This window comes from Rhipicephalus microplus, chromosome X (genome assembly GCF_043290135.1).
Source record: "Rhipicephalus microplus isolate Deutch F79 chromosome X, USDA_Rmic, whole genome shotgun sequence".
Lineage (NCBI taxonomy): Eukaryota > Metazoa > Arthropoda > Arachnida > Ixodida > Ixodidae > Rhipicephalus > Rhipicephalus microplus.
In genome coordinates, this window is record NC_134710.1 from 195189389 (window position 1) to 195212640 (window position 23252).

General features: G+C 44.5%; 1 protein-coding gene across 2 annotated transcripts in view; it reads right to left on the bottom strand.

Moving 5' to 3' along the window:
* Positions 1 to 725: 725 nt before the first annotated feature.
* vir (VIR_N domain-containing protein) overlaps positions 726 to 23252 on the bottom strand; it is a 431173-nt gene continuing 408646 nt past the window's right edge. For both annotated transcript variants that reach the window (XR_012887826.1, XM_075881178.1), the window contains exons 48-49: positions 18853 to 18934; positions 726 to 933 (exon numbers count right to left, since the gene is read on the bottom strand). Coding sequence is in view for 1 of the 2 variants with exons in the window: in XM_075881178.1 (XP_075737293.1) it covers position 933; positions 18853 to 18934 (83 nt within the window). In the remaining variant the exon portion in view is untranslated. The remainder of the gene's footprint in view (positions 934 to 18852; positions 18935 to 23252) is intronic.

The following is a 23252-nucleotide window of genomic DNA, read 5'->3' on the forward strand; positions in this document are numbered from 1 at the left end:
AGCACCCTGGGTCCAGATATGCAATAAAAAAGAAAGGAGGCCAATTCAAAGACGAACATCCTTACATATGATAAATCTTTGAAATGTCATTTTATGGGATACAACATTACTATGCAGCATTAGTACAACAGATCAAACCAACAAAGATTCCATTTAATCCAAAGCTTACCATAAGTGTTTATATTTGAACGAAGCAGGACTACCATTAAACACAACAAACTCGCTAACCTACTTCCGCTAGGTTTCATCACATCAAATACAAAATGACTCATTCTTGTATACTGTTTATTTTTTCAATTAGTTTTTTTACTTCTCCTTTTACAAAGTAAGAAAATGTGTACGACTTTTAAGGAATGCTTCTATCAACATAAATTTACAATTATTATTCTGCCCCATGTCACAGTAACCTTTGTCACCCATGTAGTCTATGCAGGATAAAGAAATATGTGCTTCAGAGGGCACTACTTAGGCTAGGAAGTAGTTTTCTTGAAACATAACCTGCTTGAATATAGCTCTCTTTCCATCTTTTGTGCCTTTCAGGACCCATTATATTTATTTTTCAGTGACAGATCATGCCCATAGAAGTCAGCCAGTAGGTCACTGTTTATGACTATGAGTTACTCCCAAGTGAAAGCTCACAAATATATGCATATGCCCCCTACTTTATTAATACTCTAATTTTTATTTCCCAATCTACAAAAATCTGTCAGAAAGAATTGAACCACTCACTGACGAATACATTTATTTCTACACAAACACAGCATGCACAAAAACGGGGAGAAGGAAGGGGGAGGAATGTTCACACTGTACAGAGGGTTTCTTGATGTACGATTCCTCAAGTCAATCCAGTCTTCTATCATGAGAACAAATGAAGATATGTTCCCATTTTGACATTATGCCGAAGAAGACAAGGATGTTCCTGCTGTAATCATTCTGCAAAAATTCAAAAATATAGATGTTCACACATTAATTATTATTGAGCAACAGAAAGCATGCATACAAGGAGTTTTTCTTTGTTAGATAGGTAGCTAATAAACTTTATTAAGGATCCAACGAAGAATCACTGATGCGGGCTAGAAACAATACAGATTTTTTTACAAGAATGCTGTGACAGCCAGGCTCCTGTAGTTTTTGAGCATGAACTCTACGCTGAGGCAAAAATACTTTTCTCCAGCTAAAATGACACTGACGAGACAAACAAACAAGAATTTCTAAATTTACTTTTTAATTATAAACTTGAGAGTAGTTGTTTATATTAAAAAGTTGTAGTGCATGAAAATTTATGGCAAACCCATTTTTTAAAAATTACAAAAGTTGCACATAGTTTCAAGATATTCATCATCGTATTTCAAGAGTGAAATCAAAACTGATCATGCTCAGAGCCAGGGATAAAACTTGTGAAGACCAAGTCTCTCTCTCAGACAGCTGAAATTTTCATTCTTCAACAAAAATTTCCCTTTCTTACCCCCAAAATTATTCATGATTCCTAGTGTAACTGGCACTTCTGTTGCTTAAGCGTTATTTTTACTGACAAATACTTGCTTAGAGTAATTTTAATAACAGTGTATTATTTCAACGAAAGTATTAATAGAATTACGTCAGCTTGCACCACCTCGTTCAGAAGTTTGAACAGTTACACTCTCGCCTGCATACTTCAGTTCCCTGTCTTTGGCAATGAACACGAAGTTTGCACTCACGAAAAGGTTGCACAATCAGACCGTCAGCCTAAAATATTAGCGCGTCAGATAATCCTTGCTGACTTATCCACGCCAATGTTCCCCTACACCTGTCTAGTCATCAATCAGAAAGTTGTCAATGAAAGTGGTTTCACACTTCTTTTCTATACGGACAATATTACACATATTTTCCATCCAGCAAATCAGCAGTGCTGGCTAAAGCATCTAATATGGAGATGAAATATACGCATTAAATGCGAGTGTAATGTGACTTACGAAAACATACAGGTAATCGTGTGCTTTCCGCAGCGCAACACTTCGAACCATCACCCACCAACTCACACAGTGGGATCATGGGAGTGACTCTGAACATTTAAGAAACTAATGATTGCACTCAATATATGACAGTATTAGAAAAAAAAAAGAGCACTAGTGTTCACTTACGTGCAAAAGGTTGCCATAAAAATGTCAACATTTATTTTGAAAATTAAATGAGAAGGAACATGCTAAATTTCCCTTGAAATGGCAAAGTTTCCTTATTTCCCCACACGCATCTTATTCCAAGGAATTTCCCTCAAGTTGGCTGCCCTGGCTGGCATGCACAAAGCATGGCATATTGCCCGAACGACCCGTGACAGGGAAGTAACAAAATTTGAATAAAGGCGCGTCGAAGCACAGTCTCACCAAAAAAATCGGCAAGCATACTGAAATCCACAAGTAGACAGCTCAATATCTGCATACGATTGGTGGTGCTAATCTGTTTATTTCCTAAACTATTATTAGAAGCCGCGAAAAAATGCAAAAAGAACTGCCACAGTGGCTGCTCTGGAGTTTTATGCTTCCCAGACAAAGAAAACGTTGATATCATTATTTTCTTACAGTTAGAGTAATAATGAATAAGCACCGAACCCTAGACGGAAAAGGCGATTTGGCACAAAAGTGAAACGACTAGCAGATTTTACAAAAACGAACGGCCGCGGCGCGCCTTGATTCAAATTTTTTCACTACCTTGTCATGGGTAGTTCTAGCCTTGATTCAAATTTTTTCACTACCTTGCATGGGTAGTTCCAGCCTGACGCAGCAGAACGGTCGCACTTCGTGCTCGCCGGGCGCGATGATCGGTTTCGATATTGCCTTTCAAAATTCGATGACGAATATCTTGAACTACATGCAATGTTTGTGCTTTCTAAAAATGAGCATGCCATAAATTGGCATACACTATAACTTTGTAATATAAACACCTACTCTCAAGTTAATAAATGAAGAGATAACTAATGGGTTCTTCTTAATTATTCACAACAGTGTCACTTCAACTGCAGCAAAGCATTTCCACCTCAACATGGAGTTCATGTGCGGAAACTACAGAAGTCTTACCGTCATTGGAGTTTTATAAAGAATGTATCGTCTAAAAGCAAAAATATCCTGTATAAGCAAATGTTGATCAAGTGGGCACCAAGTTCCCTTTATTTCCTCACAAATATGGTGCTACATTATGTTCATTACAGGTGCTCAGTGTCACAAAAGCAGTTAAAATACAATTGCTTTATGAAAAGCCTCAAGGGCCACCATAAAATTTTGAGCATACGCCCCGAAGCCTTAAGATAATCCAAAGAAAGTTGGAGAAATGGGGGCCCTTGCTTGGTTAAGGATAAAATTTAGGACGGTAGTGGGACAAACGTGATTTTTGAAAAGCTTTAATGTGCTCTTGCAAAAAAAATTAATTTAGAATTTTATAATTTTGGTATTAAAGACTTTCTAGTGGCTAAGGTACTCGGCTGCTGACCCGCAGGTCGCGGGTTCGATTCCCGGCTGCGGCAGCTGCATTTCCGATGGAGGCGGAAATGTTGTAGGCCCGTGTACTCAGATTTGGGAGCACGTTAAAGAACCCCAGGTGGTCGAAATTTCCGGAGCCCTCCACTACGGCGTCTCTCATAATCAAATGATGGTTTTGGGACGTTAAACCCCACAAATCAATCAATCAATAAAGACTTGTTCTCTTGTTCTGGCAAGTATATACATATATTTTTATTGTCAGAAAATTTTTTAAACTGGATAGTTATGGCTGCACCATGCTTTAATCTTTCAGTGCACAGAGCATCGCAAATATACAATACAAACAAACAAACAAACAAACAAACAAAAGTGGCACTAGCATTCCATCATGACAAAGAGATGGAGTGGATATCAAATATTTTTATTCTATTGTTTAGGGTTGCATGTGACACTGTGTATGCTGGCCACATGCCTACAGAACAGCAGTAGAGCCATTCTTAGAAGAATAGTAGTTTGGGCCAGCTGTTATTTCTTTTTTTGCTCATTAAGTTGGTGTGCGCAAAACAGGACAAGGACAAAAGGTGCCATACTGCATCCTAATGCAATAATATATTTTTCTATTGCCAATACATTCAAGCACATGCAGCATACTCACTTGTAATAAATACCCCATTAAGCATCATTTCTAGTCCAGATTTTCATGTCTTACTGGCAGAGATAAAGCTAGCGATTATGTAGGAATAGGTTAGAGACCTACTTTTTAATATTGTGCTGCTACAAATTGGTCACTGATGAATGATATTTTCAACACTATGTAATTAAAAAACAACACACACACACACACACACATCTACAACGCTGCCCTTCTCAAAATGCAGAGCCATATCAGTGATTAAAGAGCATGTGGACTCAAAGGTTAATGCATATAGGTGGAGAGATTGTGTTGGCAACTACCAAGACTGCACACACAAAATAAAGCAGAATGAAACAGTTCTACTTGGTTCATACATTGTTTAAAAGCGATCTTTTTTAGTCTTTCCAAGCAGTGATGACTCGGGCATCGATGCCTCTTAATCAGACTTTAGCTCAGATGTGTTCATAACTTCTTTCTGTTAACTTTTATTACACATGTTTGTTTTCCAAAATGTGCACTTAAGTATTAAGGTGAACTCAGTCATATAAGATTATGCTGTAAATTTTTTTTCTCTTGAAAGAAGTTTTAGGAAGGACCAACACAAGGCTTCAATATTTCACTATGTGTCACATAATATTTAACAACTATGGTAGTGATCTATGGTGACTGAGCGATGGTTGTAAATTTTTAGACTGAAAGCTGCCAAGTAACCTTCAAACATTTTGTATATATTTGGAAACTTTGTTTAAAAACTGGCCTGGTTGTTATTTCACTGTTCTAAAACACTTTATTAGACATGTTAACGAGATTGATAACCTGACATGAACCCTGCGTAGAGTTTGTGATTTTATAACAGCTTTCGCTAATAAGCAAAAACATTACACAGGATTTTTCACACAGGTTTCAAAAAAAAAGAACTGAAGGATTTTTAAAAATATTGTGTGAATAGTGAACTTTAAGTCCAAAGGAAATTAAAAGCGAATTGTGATTTGGTTTAAATAATTTCTAATCAAATTCAAATAGTATATAGTATATCAAATACAAAAAAATGGGCATATTTGTTACGACTTTACCAATCTGCACAATATTTTGAAACACTGAAACAGGGCTTGCGCAAATGCTATCATTTCTGGTTCAAAGGAAGAGAAAATAACTTCCAACAGTAGAAGCATTTTACTTTCTACAATGCAAGTGATAACTTGTAAAATATTGTTATGGAAGCGAAGGGATACCGTATCGACGAGGTTGTGGATGAAATATATTTCAAACTAGCATCAGCGACGTGACCGGTTCACCAGACACCAAGCGGAGCCCACTCTTCGTCCTCTTCGTCAGGCACATACGTGCATCGTCCGACAAAATGTCAACATGCATGTAGCATAATCCCCGGTGGCAGAAGCGCCGTCTCGGCGCATCTAGATGTCAACATCAGCGGGAGAGTGGTAAGGCTTCAAGCGTGCCACATGTACGATATCGGTGGTCTGTGGAGCAGTTGAAGGCGATGAGGCAGCAGGGGCAATTCCGTATGTCACAGGAGTAACCTCACAAAGGACTTGATATGGACCTGTGTAGTGGGAAAGAAGTTTTTCCGACAAGCCGACTTGACGGGTCGGGGACCACAGCAGCGCCAATGAACCGGGTAACAAGTGCACGTCGCGGTGCCGTTGATCGTACAAACACCGCTGGTTCTCTTGAGAGGCCAGAAAGCGAGTGCGGGCGATGTCGCGTGCGTGGGCAGCCCGAGTGATAGCGCCAAGGGCATATTCGCTGGTCGGTGTCGCCGTAGACAGAATGACTGTATCTAGGGGTAATGTAGGTTCTCGGCCGAACAACAGAAAAAATAGGGAGTAAGCGGCAGTGTCATGACGAGAAGAATTATATGCAAATGTCACGTATGGCAAAGCAAGGTCCCAGTCAGAGTGATTGGAAGAAACATATTTCGCAAGCATGTCTGTAGTAAGTGTTCGATTCAGATGCTCCGCGAGTCCATTTGTCTGTGGATGGTACGACGTAGTGAGCTTGTACCTCGTTTCACATGACTGAAGGATATCGACTATGACCTTTGATAGAAAGGTACGGCCACGGTCTGTAAGCAGCTGGCGTGGAGCTCCATGTTGGAAGATCACGTCCTTGAGGAGGAAGGTGGCGACATCTGTGGCATAGCTTGTTGGAAGTGCTCGTGTGATGGCGTAGCTCGTGGAGTAGTCTGTGGCCACAGCTATCCACCTGTTGCTAGAAGAAGAAAAGGGAAAAGGGCCCAGGAGGTTCAAGACAACGCGGAAGAAAGGTTCTGACAAAATGTCAAGTGGTTGAAAGTGCCCGGCGGGAAGCGTCGATGGTGTTTTGCGGCGCTGACATTTATCACAAGCCGCAACGTATCTTCTGACTGAACGTGAAAGCCCTGGCCAAAAGAAGTGTTGGCGAATCCGGTCGTAAGTGCGTGGCACACCAACGTGACCGGCAGTTGGAAGGTCATGGAGTTCGTGGAGAACTGCCGAGCGGAGATGTTTTGGAATGACAAGCAGCTGGGCTGGTCCATCTGGGTAAAAGATCTGGCGGTATAGGACAACATCGAGGAGGACGAATGAGCGATGGGACCTGTCGGAAAATGGTGATTCGAGATGTTCGATTATAGCACGCAAGGATGCATCATGGCATTGGTGACCCGCATAGCTCGTCACCAATGCGGGTCAGTTGCGAAACGGAGAAGACGCAAGTATCAGTGTCGGTGTCAGGGATGGTGCTCAATTCATCGACCGGGTAGCGGGAGAGGCAGTCTGCCTCCTGATGTAGGTGTCCCGACTTGTACGTGACTGTACAGGTATATCCTTGCAGTCACACAGCCCAGCACCCAAGCCGGCCACTAGGATCCTTCAGTGACGAAAGCCAACATAGCACATGGTGGTCCGTTATTACAGAGAAATTCGTATGCGCTCGGCAGCTGTGAGAAGGTGGCTAGCGTAGGCGATAACTCAGTCGTGTCCCTGCTGGCATTGGGCTAGGACGGCTCCAATCCCGTGACCACTCGCATTGGTTTAAACTTCTGTCGGAGTGGACGGGTCAAAGCGGGCCAATATAGGTGGAGTGGTGAGGAGGGTGAGGAGGTGAGAAAAAGCGGCAGCTTAAGCGGAACCCCACGTAAAAGTCACGTCTTTCTTCAGAAGGTCAGTGAGTGGTCGAGCGATCATTGCAAAATCTTTCACGAACCTTTTAAAATAGGAACAAAGTCCCACAAAGCTCCAGGCATCCTCGACAGACTGGGGTACAGGAAAGCTCGTGACGGCACGAATTTTCTCCGGGCCAGGCTGCACATCTTATGCGTCGACAAGGTGGCCCAGCACCGCAATCTGCTGGTGGCCGAAGTGACATTTTGATGAGTTCAGTTGAAGGCCTGCAGTGCGGAAGGTGTCGAGAACCGCTGACAAACGCTAGAGGTGTGCCTCGAATGCAGGCGAATATACAAGGACATCATCCAGGTAGCACAGGCACGTTGACCACTTGAACCCTTGTAATAGCGAGTCCATCATACGCTCAACCGTGGCTCGGGCATTGCATAGCCCAAACGGCATCACCTTGCATTGGTATAGGTCGTCGGGAATTACAAATGCAGTCTTTTCTTGGTCTTTCTCGTCCACCGCAATTTGTCAATGGCCAGAACGTAGGTCAATTGAAGAAAAGTATCGCACGCCGTGAAGACAATCGAGGGCGTCATCAATTTGGGGCAAAGGATAAACGACCTTTTTGGTGATTTGATTAAGATGGCAGTAAGCAACGAAGAAGTGCCACGTGTCATCTTTCTTTTTAACGAGCACAACAGGAGATGCCTAAGGGCTTGAGGAGGGTTCAATAATTCCTTTGGCCAGCATCTTGTTGACTTCTTCTTGAATTACCTTATGCTCTGTGGCAGACACCCAGTATGGTTGGCGATGCATGGGAGGAGAATCAGCTGTATTAATGCAGTGCTTCACGAGGGAAGTCTGACCGAGTGGACCGCTGTTGATTTCAAATATGTCGCGGTAGGAAGCCAGAAGGCGGAATAGGGCGTCGGATTGCTCAGGTTTGAGTTTCGGGTCGATCATGGGGCGCAAGGCTTCATCGAGAGATGTGGCATCCTGTGGGCGACATGGAAGATCGGAGCAGGTGTCTGCCACAAAAGCGGTGACGTGGGCGCCTATTAAGGGTCGAAGTGCGGCGACTGAAATTCCGTGTGGTAGTACTTGCTGCGTGAAACCGAAATTGACAATGGGCAGACATGTTCGGTTAGAGGCCATGGTTAAGACGGAGTGTGGCACAGTAATGTCGCGCGCCAGGAGAACATCAGGAATAGGCGTGACGACATAATCACCATCAACAATGGGTGAACTTGTTGCCAATTCAATGAATTTGAGGGCTTTTGGCGGTATCTGACTGAAGTCTGTGGTACAGAGGCTTTTCGGCAGCTCAGGGTGAGAATCTGGAAGAAGAGGAAGTTCTAAACAGAGAGTGCCGTCGGAGCAGTCGATTAGGGCAGAATGCGTTGATAAGAAGTTCATCCCAAAGATGAGGTCATGAGGGCAATTGTCGAGCACGGTAAATAAAACAGGAGCATGGCAGCTGGCAAGGCTAATACGAGCGGTACAGATTCCAATGACGGTTACAGTTCCACCATCGGCGACACGAACGGCTTGTGTTGCGGCAGGCGTGAGTACTTTTTTGAGGCGGCGACAGAGACGAGCACTCATTATAGACACCTGAGCTCCAGTGTCAACTAAAGCCGTCAAAGAAAGACCGTCCACATGCACTTCCAGCAAGTTATTATTAGTAGGGAGCGTCAACAGAAGATTTGGGTCAGTCGTCCTTGATGCAGCACTACCTCCAGGAGCTGCATAATCTGTAGTTATCCATCCGTGAAGATCCATAGTTAGTCAGCGATGGATAGCAGCGGGATTGGGGCGACGGAGAACGGCGGCGTTGTGGTGACGATGAACGAGCGGTAGAGCAGCTGTTAGGTGCGTCAGAAGCAGGGTACTCCAGCTGGGCGAATACCGACGGGGGTCCGTGTGTTGCTGAGGAGAAGAAAACTGGCTCTAACGGTCCAAGTCTGCGGTCCAAGTCTAACGGTCCAAGTCTGAAAATTGGTCCAAGTGCTGTGGCAGTAACGGGAGACATGGCCAACTCGGTGACAGTGGAGGCAGATTGGCTTGTCGTCTGCTCTTCTCCATTCAGTTCGATTGCGGGATCTGGGCAGAAAGTATGGGTCATGGCGTGGTGCACTAATTGGCATCACTCTGTAGTCTGGTCGGGAGACGGAGCAGGCGACAGGAAGACCAAGGTTAGCAATTTCTTGCTGCATGACTGCCTGAATAACTGACACTGCCGGAGGTGTTTGCACGGTGCTCTGGTCGAATGAAAGTGGATGAAACCGCGCCGGACAAGCCACCTCAAGCTGGCACCGAACGATGCGTGTAACATTCTCGTGCAAGGGTGGTGTGGCACCGAGATCGGTACAGGCTGACTTGACAGCAGTGTTTAGGAGCCGCGAAAATTGAGGCAGAACTCGGCGATTTTTGGCCATTTCGAAGTGGTGGCATTCCTTAATTATGAGATCGACGGTCATGACGTTGTTGTACACGAGCAAGTTGAAAGCGTCGTCCGCGATGCCCTTGAGTATGTGGCCCACCTTGTCGCTCTCGGTCATTTGCTCGTCCACTTTGCGGCACAACGTGAGCACGTCCTGTACGTACGATACATACGACTCGGTTGATGACTGCACACGGGTGGCGAGTTCTTGTCGTGTGGCCATTTATCGACAAGACGGGTCCCCAAAGATGTCGCGTAGTCATCCTTTGAAGATGTCCCAGCTGGTGAGCTCGGCCTCATGAGTGTCAAACCATACACGCGGGGTGCCATCCAAGTAAAAGATTACGTTGGCGAGCATCATGGTAGGGTCTCATCGGTGAGACAGGCTAACGCACTCGTACATGCAGAGACAGTTGTCAACGTCAAGACCAGGCTGGGCGGAGAACGTACCGAGATCACAAGGGTGGAACATCGCAATGTACGTAGTAGCTGGCACTCCAGCTGAAGGCGGTGACAGGTTGTTATCATTGGAAGCCATGGCCGGAGACTAGACGGTGCGGCCACTGAGAAGCTTCATGGTGAGGACGGGGAATGTTCCACCTCCACTAAATATGTTACGGAAGAGAAGGGACGCCGTATCGACGAGGCTGTGGATGAAATATATTTCAAACCAGCAGCAACGGCGTGATCGGTTCGCCAGACACCGAGCGGAGCCCACTCTTCCTCCTCTTCGTCAGGCACACACACACACATCGTGGGACGAAATGTCAACATGCATGTAGCAATATATTACATTTCAAAATTTACCATTGACTCACATATAAGCCAGCATATCATATAACATACAACATATAAGCCGGTACAACATGCTTTTAAACTTAAAAAATGATGGATGTGATGATACTATGTTCATTTAACTTTGGCATGGAGCTTCGCAGCAGTGCGGATTTCCCATGAGTAGGTATTTTCATGGTTATGCATGCCTCCACTGCAGTGATACCACCTTTACAAAAAACAACATGTGGACTAATATACACCCTGTTTCAAACACGCTCAAATGCCGCCATCTTGGACTAATAACGTTGCAGTTTATTCATATCAAATAAACAAACAGAGCTACGGTGAACTCGCACTCATGAAATCACTTTGCTGGCACATTCAACGTTTCATGACCCCGATCATTTGATATTGTGACATAAAAACCTCCAAAAGAAACGCTTATCAGTCCAAAATGGCGGTGCCCTTGAGTCGAAAATAAAATTGTGTATACCCTTGAATAAATGTTTGCATGGCTTAGCATATCTATATTGCAGTGAAACAATCTTTACTGGAAGTTACATGTGGACTAATATACACCCATTCACTCATTTTAAATACTTTGAAATTTCCAATAATTTAAAGTAGATTTGAAGCACATTCAAATATCATAATATTCGCACAAGCCTAGTTTTCAAGTAGTTTGAAATCGCCCTTAAAGGGGCTCTCAACTAGTTTTCCAAGCAATGATTAATTGGCCTCAGTATTGGGGCTCAATATTTCATGACTTGATCAGTGCAAAAATTTTTTGAAGCCGTTAAGTGCAAGCAGAGTTAGAGATCTATCATATGCATTAGGGCAAGAGAAGATAGGAGAAAGGGTGCAGCCCCCGTCGTGGGCCATGACCTTGAGCCGCACATTATCAAACGTGATTGCTCTTGCCTGGCCTTATTTTGGTGTGCGCTAGCGTTGCTACTGTGCAATTTTGCACACTATCGAATCTAGCCCACAACACTCTATGGCAAGAAGTGCGTATGATTCAAACGCTGCCCTTAATTTATGACAGCTATCAGTCACTAGTAGACCTTTGATAGGTGTATGAGCCTCTGCATAAGGAAAGTGTGCTTGATTAAGTGGCAATTTCAAGCTCCTCTTGTGCACTGTTCTTGTTCTGCACGACTGCAAGATGTGGCTTAGATTTTCACAGCAGAGTTTGCTCTTTGCTGTAAGTTTTTTCACCAACCATGAGGAATGGTTTAGGATCTCTCTAAAGGTTTTTCAAGGATGCAAAGCAGCATCCCAAGAAAAAATATTTTTGCTATAGCAATGGTCCCTAAATACGTACTATTATTTAATGTTACTAGAATAAACTCAGTTTAAAAGCTCCTCCGGAGAGGTGGGCTGGGTGGCAGTTGCGAGAACTAGTGACACTGCAGTTCGATTTCGCTCCCGCGGCCCGGGGCACGCGTGTTGTGATTGGCAGTGGTGATCGTGAGCGGTTACCATGAATAGTGCGCTGTATTCACACATCACTTCTTGGGTTGTTCTTGACACGGCATAGTTTTTTGTACGAAAACACGTTTGTCATGTATGAAGCATACCAAGGAGCAGATTTATCTACAGCGAGGTACCCCGACTTGCTTTGCGTTGGGCTCCAACAGCGACGACCACAATGACTCCGCTTCACGCAACTTGTTTGTTTGTATGTTTGTTTATTCATTTTTTTTTTTTGCAAACATGGTTACACAGTGGCAGGGGCCAAGATAAAAGCTGCTATAAGCAGCTTGAGAAGCTCATAGATATAGCCCCCGGTCTCTTTTGCCCTGCTATGATGGGCTAGCAGACGGACAATCACAAGAAAATTTCCTCTCTAGCCTTGCACGTTATCCGAGAGTACATATTGTGGTGCAAATGAAAATGATCGTTCCGTTCCAACCTTCTCCTTCTTCTTCTTACTATTATTATTATTATTATTATTATTATTATTATTATTATTATTATTACATTCGGCAGCAATCGGCAGATATTGCAGAGGTGACACGGCTGAATATAAGTGTATGGTGTGTAAAATAATTACACAACAGTTACAAGCACAGCAATTAGAAAACTTGGACGACGCGTGAGCTTCGCCTTCAAGAGTAAACCGCGATAGCATAACCGCGCCCTGTGCGAATTACCTTCTCAATTACTAGCCTAGCTTCAGTCTCGGTGTAAGCCTCAACCATGCCGTGACGGAATGAACGACTGTATGTGTAACACTAGGCTTTTCAAACTATTGTAGAATGTGTGTTTAAAGTACAGTTGTTAAGTGCCAGCTACGGCAATCCGCGAAGGGCTCTCTATGCGTGCGTAAGGCAACATGCGAACACATGTTTGAGCGCTCTGTAGTGGGTGGGCCTTTAAAACACCGACTCATTGCGCATTTCCCATGTTTTGACGCCTGGTACAGTTCTACGCTCCTACCACTAAATATTACGTGCGTTAAAGAGATTCCTTCTACTACATAAACCAAAGAAGTGTAAACATAACGCTTCTTTTTAGTTGGACACAATATCAATGAAAACTTCTACTACATGACATTCATATTGTTTTTTTTTTGTTCGAATCAGTTTCGACCATTGGTGCGCCTGTGTGGTAGAACACCTGATTGCCATGCAGAGAGTCTCGGTTTGATTCATACTCATATTGAAGTTCCTTGTTATTTATCTTATGGCACGTGTCCTGATGATGTTTTTTTTGTCACGGACAGGATTATGTTTTCTCGCTCACAACCGGAGACGCCGACATCACATTGTCTGTCAAACAAGCTCTTTAACGCTATCGCGTTCAAATAATATACAGTGAATAAATATTATAATTATAAGTATAGGTGAAGAGACAGTCGTTTATTTGACAACATAATTTGAGGGCATGATCAAGGCACATACTGAAAGGTAGTTGTAACCTCCAATAAAAATACCACAGGAAAGTGAGCAGACAAGTGAAACAAGTTGACAGCATGTTACTATAGCCAAGTTTTTAAATCTGGCATGGAGAAGTAAATCATTTGTATGCTGTAATTTGTTTTGATTGGGGTATAAACTAATTGATGTTGACCGCGACGAACCTCCAAAATAGTCCGATGCAATTCAAAAGATGGGAGCAAGCCTTGCGTTGCAAAGATAGAAAGCTCACTGCCAAAAACAAGGTCTATGACACTCAATTTGAGAATAACGACATGGTAACCCACTACTATCATGTTTTTCAGGACAAGAAGTTTTGATCTCATAAGGAAAGAGGGAGCTTGCACCCGGTACCTATCCGCGCTTGTTCCCAGCAATTCCAACCCATGTATTGAAGCTAAAATGTTCACAACCAAGGTACCAATCTCCCCCCAAAATACATGGTGCCCCTCTAATGGCCAGTTCCCAGTTTGGAGGAGCCACCAGAAATAGAACAGAAAGATGAAAGGCACGCGACGAACAACGCTCTCAATACTTAGAGAGTTGCATCGCAGTGCCATTCGATCAATTGTCAACTGTCGCGCTGCCTTCAAAGCAGTGGGTATTTTTCTTTAATATGCATTTCCCAACCAACACAATATCTAAGTGGCCATTTTTTACCAGTGACCCTGTTTTGTTACATTTGCTTCATATTACAGCAGCAGATATTTTTCTCAATTACAGTGTTCTCATTTTTCTCAACCTTGTAGCAGGTAACGGGGTGTCGCACATGTAGGTGCCACTTCTTCCCGGGGCAGCATAGTTCACCAGTAACACAATGTGAATATACTACATCCGTGGGTACGTTCGCAGAATAAGTATTGAATAAGTGACAACATGAATAGGAATAAGAATTGAATAAGTGACAACATGCAAAGAGTGCCTAGCATCTCTCACAAGTACCCGTTGTAAAACCGCACCCAAACTACACGAAAGTGCACTTACATCATAAGGCTGCTAACACCATCCCTTAGGCGGCCTTCTTTCTACATTAAAAGCAATTGAGAAAGCTGTGTAGGGGCATTTCACGAAAGACCCATAGCTGGTGACCTCTTTGGGATTGTGCTTGAAAAGTTGGAGCGGTCGCCACTGCACCTTTTGAGTTATACCGCTCATGATGAGAACGTGATGGTTAGAGTAGTAATGTTTCATACTGTGAAGAGAATATCCTTTATTTTTCTTTTTTTTTTTGCAAAAAAACCAATTGAGAGCTTTCTGAAAACGTAGAAAATGCAAGAAAGAAGGTGAAGTTGCTGTAACATTTTGAACTCTGCTCACGATTGATAGCAGTCGCGAAGACTTGTCTGGTGAATAGCGCAAAGCATGAGTACTGTTTTTTTGAGAACATCTTTTTTGTAACCAGTAGAAAACATGAGTACTGTTTTTCTAGAGCATTTTTGTATTCCAGTAAGTCAACTTGTTTGAGGCTTTTAAAGACGTTTTGGGCCATTTTTCGTCTAGGAAATACAGCTCTGGTTAAAATGATAGCAGTCCTTATAAAAAACTATGCTGAAAACGCTCATTTACGTAAAACCTCCCGTACTTTGAGGCTAAACGCAATGCAGACAGCTCAAATATAAGCAGGAAATCGATTCTCATCCAACTTTCAATGAGCAACGCATCCAGGCCAATCTATAAAGGCGACCTTGGTGTATCCACATAAGCAGTCCACAAATGCGACGCGAAAATGTACCATATAAACCGAAATATAAGTCGAGATATTTTCAATAAAATAATAAGCTAAAGTCGCCCCTCATCTTATACAGCGGTGTTTAGCCGAAAGTGCACCGCTGTGTGGCAACATGTGGCTTGCATGTGCTTGAGAAGTCGGATGGAGCCATATCCACATCTAAATCCAATCGCAGGCCGTTTTTTTTCTCCGTCTGTTTTTTTTTTTGTGTTCATAATTTGCTTCCGATCTGTTCTGAGTTTTCGCTCTGCCTGATACTGCGCAGCATTTTTAGTGGTCTTTTTTTTTTTCATTCACTGAATACGAGTAGCGGTGCGAGGAGGCAGTACTCAGCTGCATTTAAACTAGATGTTGTTGAGTTCGCAGAGGCGAACGAGAATATGGCTGCTCAGCGCCGCTTTGGTGTATCAGAAAAAAGCGTGCGCTATTGGAGGGCACAGAAAGGGAAGCTGCAGATGTGCAATCCTCGAAAAATGTCATTTCGTGGATGAAGTGCCATCCATCCGCAGCTGGAGGATAAGCTTGCAGACTTTGTGCAGGAGTTCGTGCACACTCGCTGCCAGTGACCGTGGATACCATTCGCAAAAAAGCCGTGGAACTCGCTCGAGAAGCTGGGCTCACAAGAGATGAGTTTCGGGCACCAAACTCTTGGGTGCGTCGATTTATGCAACTCAAAGGATTTTCTCTCTGGGGCGCACATCCATCTGTCAAAAGTTGCCGGAGGAGTTCGAGGACAAGCTCATAAACTTTCAGTGCTTCGTGAACCGGCCTTGGGTGCAAAACGACTACATGATGGGGCAGACTAGCAACGCCGATGAGACCCCCATGTGGTTTGACATGCCTTCGTCGACCACGATCAGGCAGCGCGGCGCCAAGGATGTGAAGCTGTTGTCCACTGGCAATGAGCACTCGCACTTCACCGTCATGCTGGCATGCACGGCACATGGAAGAAAGCTTCCACCCTTCATCATTTTCAAACGCAAGACAATGCCAAAGGAAGTGTTCCCGCCCAGTGTTGTCGTTCGCACAAACAAAAAGGGATACATGGACGACGCCATGATGCTCGAATGGATAAGAGTGGTGTGGAACCATCGGCCAGGTGCACTGCTGCATCTTCGCAACATGCTGGTGTTGGATGCGTTTCGAGGCCACTTAACCGGCGCAGTGAAACGCGCACTCGGCAACGGGAAAACGGACCTCACCGTCATACCAGGTGGTAAGACGTCAACACTCCAGCCGCTCGACGTTGTGCTAAACAAGCCGTTCAAGGACCGAGTGCGGCTGGAATACCAAGAGTGGATGTCCGCGACAACCCCAAGACACCGACGGGCCGCCTACAGAGGCCTCCGATTGCGACTGTTTGTGGGTGCTTTCCGCCTGGCGTTCCTTGCCGGATTCCACGGTGGAAAATGCTTTCAAGAAATGTTGCATCAGCAACTCGCTGGATGGCACTTAGACGACGCACTGTGGGAGGCGGCCAGCAACAAACTTTCTCGTCTTCAGAAGACAGTGGTGCTTCCTCGGACGAATAGCAGTTGCGATGGTGGTTGAGGGGAGCTCCGACGATCGGGGTGCGGTGCGGCCAATTCGCAAATAAATGTGGTTCGGCAGGTTTGGGTTGTTTTCCTTTCTTTTTCGGTAACCTGAACTTGGGGGTCGACCTATATTCCCACTCGACCTATAGTCCGGTTTATAAGGTAGACTGGAAGCATGATGAATAGTTAAGTTTGACAATAGTACAACAAGAAAGCCGCCGCAAGCAACAATGCAGCAGTCCACCACGGTACGACGCCCTAGCAGACAATATGCCGAAAGGAGCGCAAAATCTAATTGCAGCGCCGCTAGTTCTCGTGACCGTCGTTTGCTGACCCTCGTCTGCTGGCAGAGATACGAAGCTTTGAAATTGGGTTTATTCTAGTAACATTGCTATGGATAGCTTTATATGCAATAAGAATACAAAAATCTTATTAGTTAAGTGGACTCTTGACTCCTTTAAGCTTTTAACACATACAACAGCTATGTAAGACTTTGCTAGTATTAGCTAGGGTCTTCAGTTCTTCAAATATCATGTATTTTACATTTCATAGTGCTCAGCAAACTGAATTCAATTCTCACTTTTTGTTTATATTGCAGAACATACTTGTACAACAGTAACACTGAATGGGTTAAGAACTTAAGATGAAAGTAATTTTAGTATGTCTTAGTGCTGAAGCTGAAGCATTCGAAGTCCTTTTAGAAGTTAGAACAAGTAAAAAGTTAGAACACCTCAAAAACGTGATTTATAGGTAGTCTAGCTTGAGACAGTGCCACCTGCCAAATTTCGCCTTCAAGAAGTAAGTGGTTACCTAAGAAAAAACATGCCAACAACGCAATTTTTTATACTGAAACTAGAAAAAACGAAGCCAGTACAGCTGTCTGGAAGTAACGCAGACAGCAGCTCGACAGACCGACCGATTCAGGAAAACCGTCTGCTCTGCACACCGGAGTATGTGTTACATGCACAAAGAAGGATACATTATCATAAAGGTTTGTTAAAGAGCGTATCCAAATAATGGCTGCCCGCTTCGCGCCTGCAGTCTTGTCTTGCTGTCTTGGCGAACTCCCTGGTTCACAATGAATGATGCTGCTCACTTACGAGCTTCAGCTGCCCTCAATGCATTGATAACCATGGGTGATAAGACAGTGTTGTTTTCAATACTGATGCTCAGTTTAGCCCACTCCCACGTTTACCAAAAAAGTCCCTGCATTTTTGTAAACACTTGTCTGAATGCGTCCAAAACATTTACATTGAACCTAACATAGCACAGACCGTTTTCTTATAATACGTTCATGTGCTTAACTTGCTTTGAACTGAGCACGAAACATTTCTGTCGAGTCTTGCTGCTTTGACTAAGCGAGCCCATCAGCTTATGGAGCTTTGATAGCGCGATCATAGATGGTGCAGCTTGTCTAGCATTTCACGGGCCGTCGCTGGTTTTGTTTTTAGAATGGCGTTACGCTATAATAAAGCTGTCAAATATGAATACATGTCGTCGCCGGCACTTCTCCAAACTCGGGTCTCTATAGAGTTTGTGTTTGTCATGATTGAATACTGAAGGCACTGCACTAGGATTCAACATTCTTTTCAGTTTATACAGCATTTCAGTGAAGAGACATCTCTCGCGTTTATATTCGTCATGTCTGAAGTGTGCCACATAAAGCACTACACTCTTCGATACCTCACATACTTTCTGCCTGCATTCCGATAACCCACAGCTTTTGGAGCTTCACATTTTTCGGAAAAGCGTGAAAGCTGGTCCCAGCCTAATTATACGTAGCCTACGACGCCGCATTTAGAACTATGTAAGAGTTAACTTCTCTGAATTATGCGCCTGTGGAGGGGTGTCACACAGAATAGGTACAGATGCGGCTGCAAGGAGTTCTGCTCACAAGAGGTAGTGAGCTGCAATTGATGCAATTTCTGTTTGTGTCCTATTTGGTTGGGCACGCCGCTAGAGCTCTGCATTGTCTTCAACTGCCGATTAGAGCACCGATTACAAACGAAATACGCGATTGCAAGCTTTTTCATGGTCATTATCATTGCTTACTGAACATATACTACGTATTCCCAGCTTATTCAGCCCAAATCGAAATTCGTTGCAGTTGGCCAAGAAAGAAAGTGAGCTAAATAATGCCTTTTACTGATTAATTCATTTCAGAACTGCTAGAGATGCCTGTAGCTTCTCTACATTTGAAGAGTGCTACAAAGATGGTTCATAAACTCTCTCAGTGCATTACACTTACCATCGAGGCGAGCACATATGAGATATGGTAGACAAGTATGATGAATTTAAAACATCACTTGAGAGAATCCCAGGACGAGGGCCTGCAAAAAAGAAAAAAAAAAAAGAAAAAGGAAACTTGAAGAATTGGAACATTGTTAGACTCTCTCCCACTTGTCAAGTAAGGAGCACACGACAACTGACATTGAAAATTTGGAAAAGTGTAACTTGTCGCATTTATTATTATTGAACTTAAGCCAGTCATGCATCTCTCACTAGGTAAACTCTGCTGAAAGTACAACTACGGCCGCTGGATAAAAAAAAGAAGGAGTGGCCTGTCATGTAGCGTCGCTGTTAATGGGCTGAGTTGACATTTTCTCACGAGTCCCGTTAATTCGGGAGGCGATCGCCGGGCTAATTCCAAGGGCCGAAGTATCGGCCCCCCGAACCGCACCACGAAAGCGTGGACAATGCACCACGAAAGCGTGGACAATTTAGAAGTGGTCCTTTTTGGCGCGCCAGCGGACGCCGGCTGTGGCCCAAAGAACAAGTGAGAGCCGAGAGTTGATAAACAAAACAAAATTATATTCTCAATAATGGCAGATCAAAAACAATACACAAGTATGCACACTCCACAATAGTTGAATACAATATGTCACCAATCAAACAACGTACTACACAGTACAATCAGCCAGACTCGAAACAACGGACACAGACAACAATACGCACTACAATGCAGTCGCATGCATTGAACAATTAAGACACTTAAAGACTTAAGAGTTAGAAAACTTATTCAGTCCAAAGTTCTTGGAACAGAAGTCTGAATGATACTCTTCCGAGAATCACTCACTCAAAGTCCAGCATTGTTGTCGTTCCGCTGCCCCCGAAGTTTCTCTTCCAGGAAACCTCGCATCTTCAATTGGCCACTCTCCAAGCTTCAAACTTCTTCGCCGGAAACACGTCGGCTTCCCACACGCAGCTGTTGCCACGCGTCTTCGCTCGATAGCGGTGGACACACACTCTTGCCTGTAGCTCGAGTCTTCACCCCTCAGATGGAAATCCTCTTCTTCTCCTCCTTTGTCACGGAAGATAAAAGGCTTCGCCCACAAGGCGGAACACCCTACGCACTCTGACGCATACTTTCTTCTTCTTTTGCTTTGTCACTAAGGACAAAACCTCCACCGACAGACGCGGCGGGATACTCTACGCACTCTGGCGTTAACTTCCTTCTTCTGCTGATCTCTCACCTCGGCTGCTCGATTAAATACCTCCCACGCAAGATTCCAGAAAGTTCTCATCATTTCGTCAGCACGATACGCAGCAAAGGCTAGGGAAAGGGCGAGACGATACGGGGGCCGTCCGCGACGGATGACTCAACCCGGCATCACTATGCCCCTTTCCACCGAGAAAATTCCAGGGCTTGCTCAGCCACCAATGCGAGGAGGTTCGTCGGCGAACCCACGCTTCCGAGGGGAGAGGGGCGCGCGCCTGGGGAGTCTTTGGATGCTTGTTTTCTTTTTTTATCGTTGACCTCTCGGCGATTCGTCGCGAAAATTTGGCGGCGCGCCCTTTTTTGAGCGCTCGGTTTGCGACACTGTTGCTGTAGGTTTTTGGGGAGGGCGCTACAAATCAAGTGATCAAAGCAGCTGACACTTCACGTTACAATGTGGTTGCATGAGGATTTGTGTGTGAGGTGCTTGTTCGTGTGCTTTCCTGTGTGTGATCGTGTGTGTGGGCAGATTCCCTTGTGTTTCGTGCGCTTCAGTATGGTTCTTCGGTGCGCGCATGCATGGCAGACAGTTTTTTCCAGTGGTGTGATGCCGAGATGCTCTTGTGTGCCACTGTGCAACTATAATGGGAGAAAATATGCTATTGTAAGGTACCACGTAATTCTCTGCGATCTACAGTGTCGGGAGGCATATTATTCTTAACAGAGCACTTCTTTTTGTCACAAACAAGCGCTTAATCGAAGCAGCGCCGCAGCTTCCAGGCGACAGCATCAAATCAGCGTGTGAACCATTCTCTTTACGACGCAAAAAAAAAAAGTATCAAAAGGCGCTTTTACCCTCTACACACACTGCAGCCTAACATCCGCGCAGATTGGAAGGATTCGAGACATCGAAGTGGGGCCTTCTTTCGGGCCGACTCTTTCCGCGAAAAAACAGGCGAGATGAAACCCTTCCCCGTGGCTGTCCTCGTGGTACGTGCTATACGCTGAACAATTACTTTGAATGTTTGCGAAACTGGTAAGAATACAAACGTGATGTGACAGAGGGTAGGACGGGGTGGTGAACTCGGCAAAAAAGTAACGCTGTTCAAGTGGTTCGAACGAGTCTTGTCAGCTGATCTCAAAGAATCGAGTGATGACGCTGCGGGAGCACTGTTTAGAAGAGTGCCGCTAGAATTACGATTAGTGCTGGAGCTTGCTTCAATGTTTCTTGTTAGAGAAATATCAGAAAAATGTTTGCGAAATTGTGGACTACATAGAGTGAAAAACATTCAAGGTCTTTAAGTGTTCTTGTACAGTTTGTAACAAATGAGATTGCATCGTTAGCGTGGTAAGTTTGTTCCCGCTGTTTTAATACCTTCAAAGTGATTTTGTGAGTTGTAATTACCTGCTGTGTGTGCAAGTTTGAGTGATTCTTGTATTGCCTCAAGGGAGAATACATTTTGTTTGTATTGTAAAATCCTGGCTTTAACTCGGTCCTTGGGCCACAACCAGCGTTGCTGGTACACTAAAAGGATCTACGTACATTCAAATTGTGCATGCTTTTGTGGTGCGTTTCGGTAGGTTAGGTTCCCCTTGGAATTAGGTCCCCCTTAGAATCCACTCGGCGATTTCCTCCGCATACGGGATCAGTGACACTTTCTATTTAAGGGTGTCAAATGAGCAGCATTCACTCTATAAAAGATCAGCACTCCTAGAGCAACTGTTCACATATGTGGGGTAATAGACCCTTCTAGTAATGACTTCAGTAGTCAACCTGCTACGTACAACAACACGACGCATTATTTACGGCCTGATTAGAGTCACTATCGACCCTAACAATGTGTGTGGGAGGGCTTCTTTGGGGACAAGCTTTGGCACCAGAGCGGGTGCGAGATGAACTAGGCCTGAGGTGCCGCGGTGGCACACAACAGGCCAAAACTTCTTTTTCACCCAGTGGCCATGGTAAAACTATACAGCTGATAGATATTTTGAGCTTTCACAGCCTGCAGGTGAACAGATTCCACTCCAAAAACCTCCCACTTCTACAGCTTCTAACTCAGTTCACCACAGTGTGCTAGTAATGCAACGTAAACTGTAAATGTCTCACTGCATCGAAATAATATGGTATAAAAAAGAAGACTACTTTTATTTGTAACAAACTATCCCAATGTACATTCTGCAAAAGAAACTAAAGCCGCCCTGGAGTCACATAAATGAAAAACGTTCAACAGGCAGTAATGGTAGACACCATCAAATTGAAGTAATAAGTTGGCCTTGAAGATGTGCTGAGATGCCATATTGCCGCGAACCATGCATTGGGTTTGTTTATTTGTGTTTTGCTTTTTCGGCCTGGCTGTGCCGGCCTGTGCTATCACTGTTTTCACAGCGTTTCGAACAAACGCTATCAAACAGCGCTTCGAGCGTTCCGAACGAACAGCGTTTCGAACAAACGCTATCACGGCGGTCTCGATACAATTCGACTATTCGAGAAACCCTCGCGCCGAGGGATATAAATTCCCGCACAGCCGATGCCGCGACATTAGATCGCCGACGCTGACTAGCGTGCCCGTCGTTTTGCCGGTCGCTGCTTCGCCGCCTGTGTATTCTTTCAGTTGTTAGGGGAGCACAGGTTCGCTCCAATAAACTTGTTTTCCTTATAGACAACTGTGTCGTCCTTTGCTGCGTGACATCTGGTGAAGGTGCGGGGTACATGAACCCTAAGCCATTGCCAAGCCGACAAGCAAGCCCAACACGACAAGCACGCCCAACTCGTGTCAGCCGCCGACAGCAAAGCCTTCAGCCAGAGTTTGGACTGCTCCCGGATAAAAAAAGGAAAGAAGACGTAAAAACAACGATGATCAACGCAGGCACCATGACCAGCGCTACCAACCCTCCCGTCGTTCTGCAACAACCTCGTGAGCCCCCATCATGCCGAAGATCTCCTGGTGAAGACCCGGAAGAGTGGCTGGAGAAGCTGGAGCGCGTTCGCATCTTTAACAGGTGGGATGACGAAGAAACGTTTCGTCATGTCTTCTTCTATTTGGAGGATGCAGCTCGAACGTGGTTTGAGAACCATGAAGGCTCCCTAACCGACTGGACTGTCTTTAAGAGCGAATTCCTCAAAACATTCGCTACGGTTGTGCGGAAAGAACGAGCCGCCCTTTTGTTGGAGACGTGAATGCAACACCCTAACGAAGGTGTTGTACTGTTCG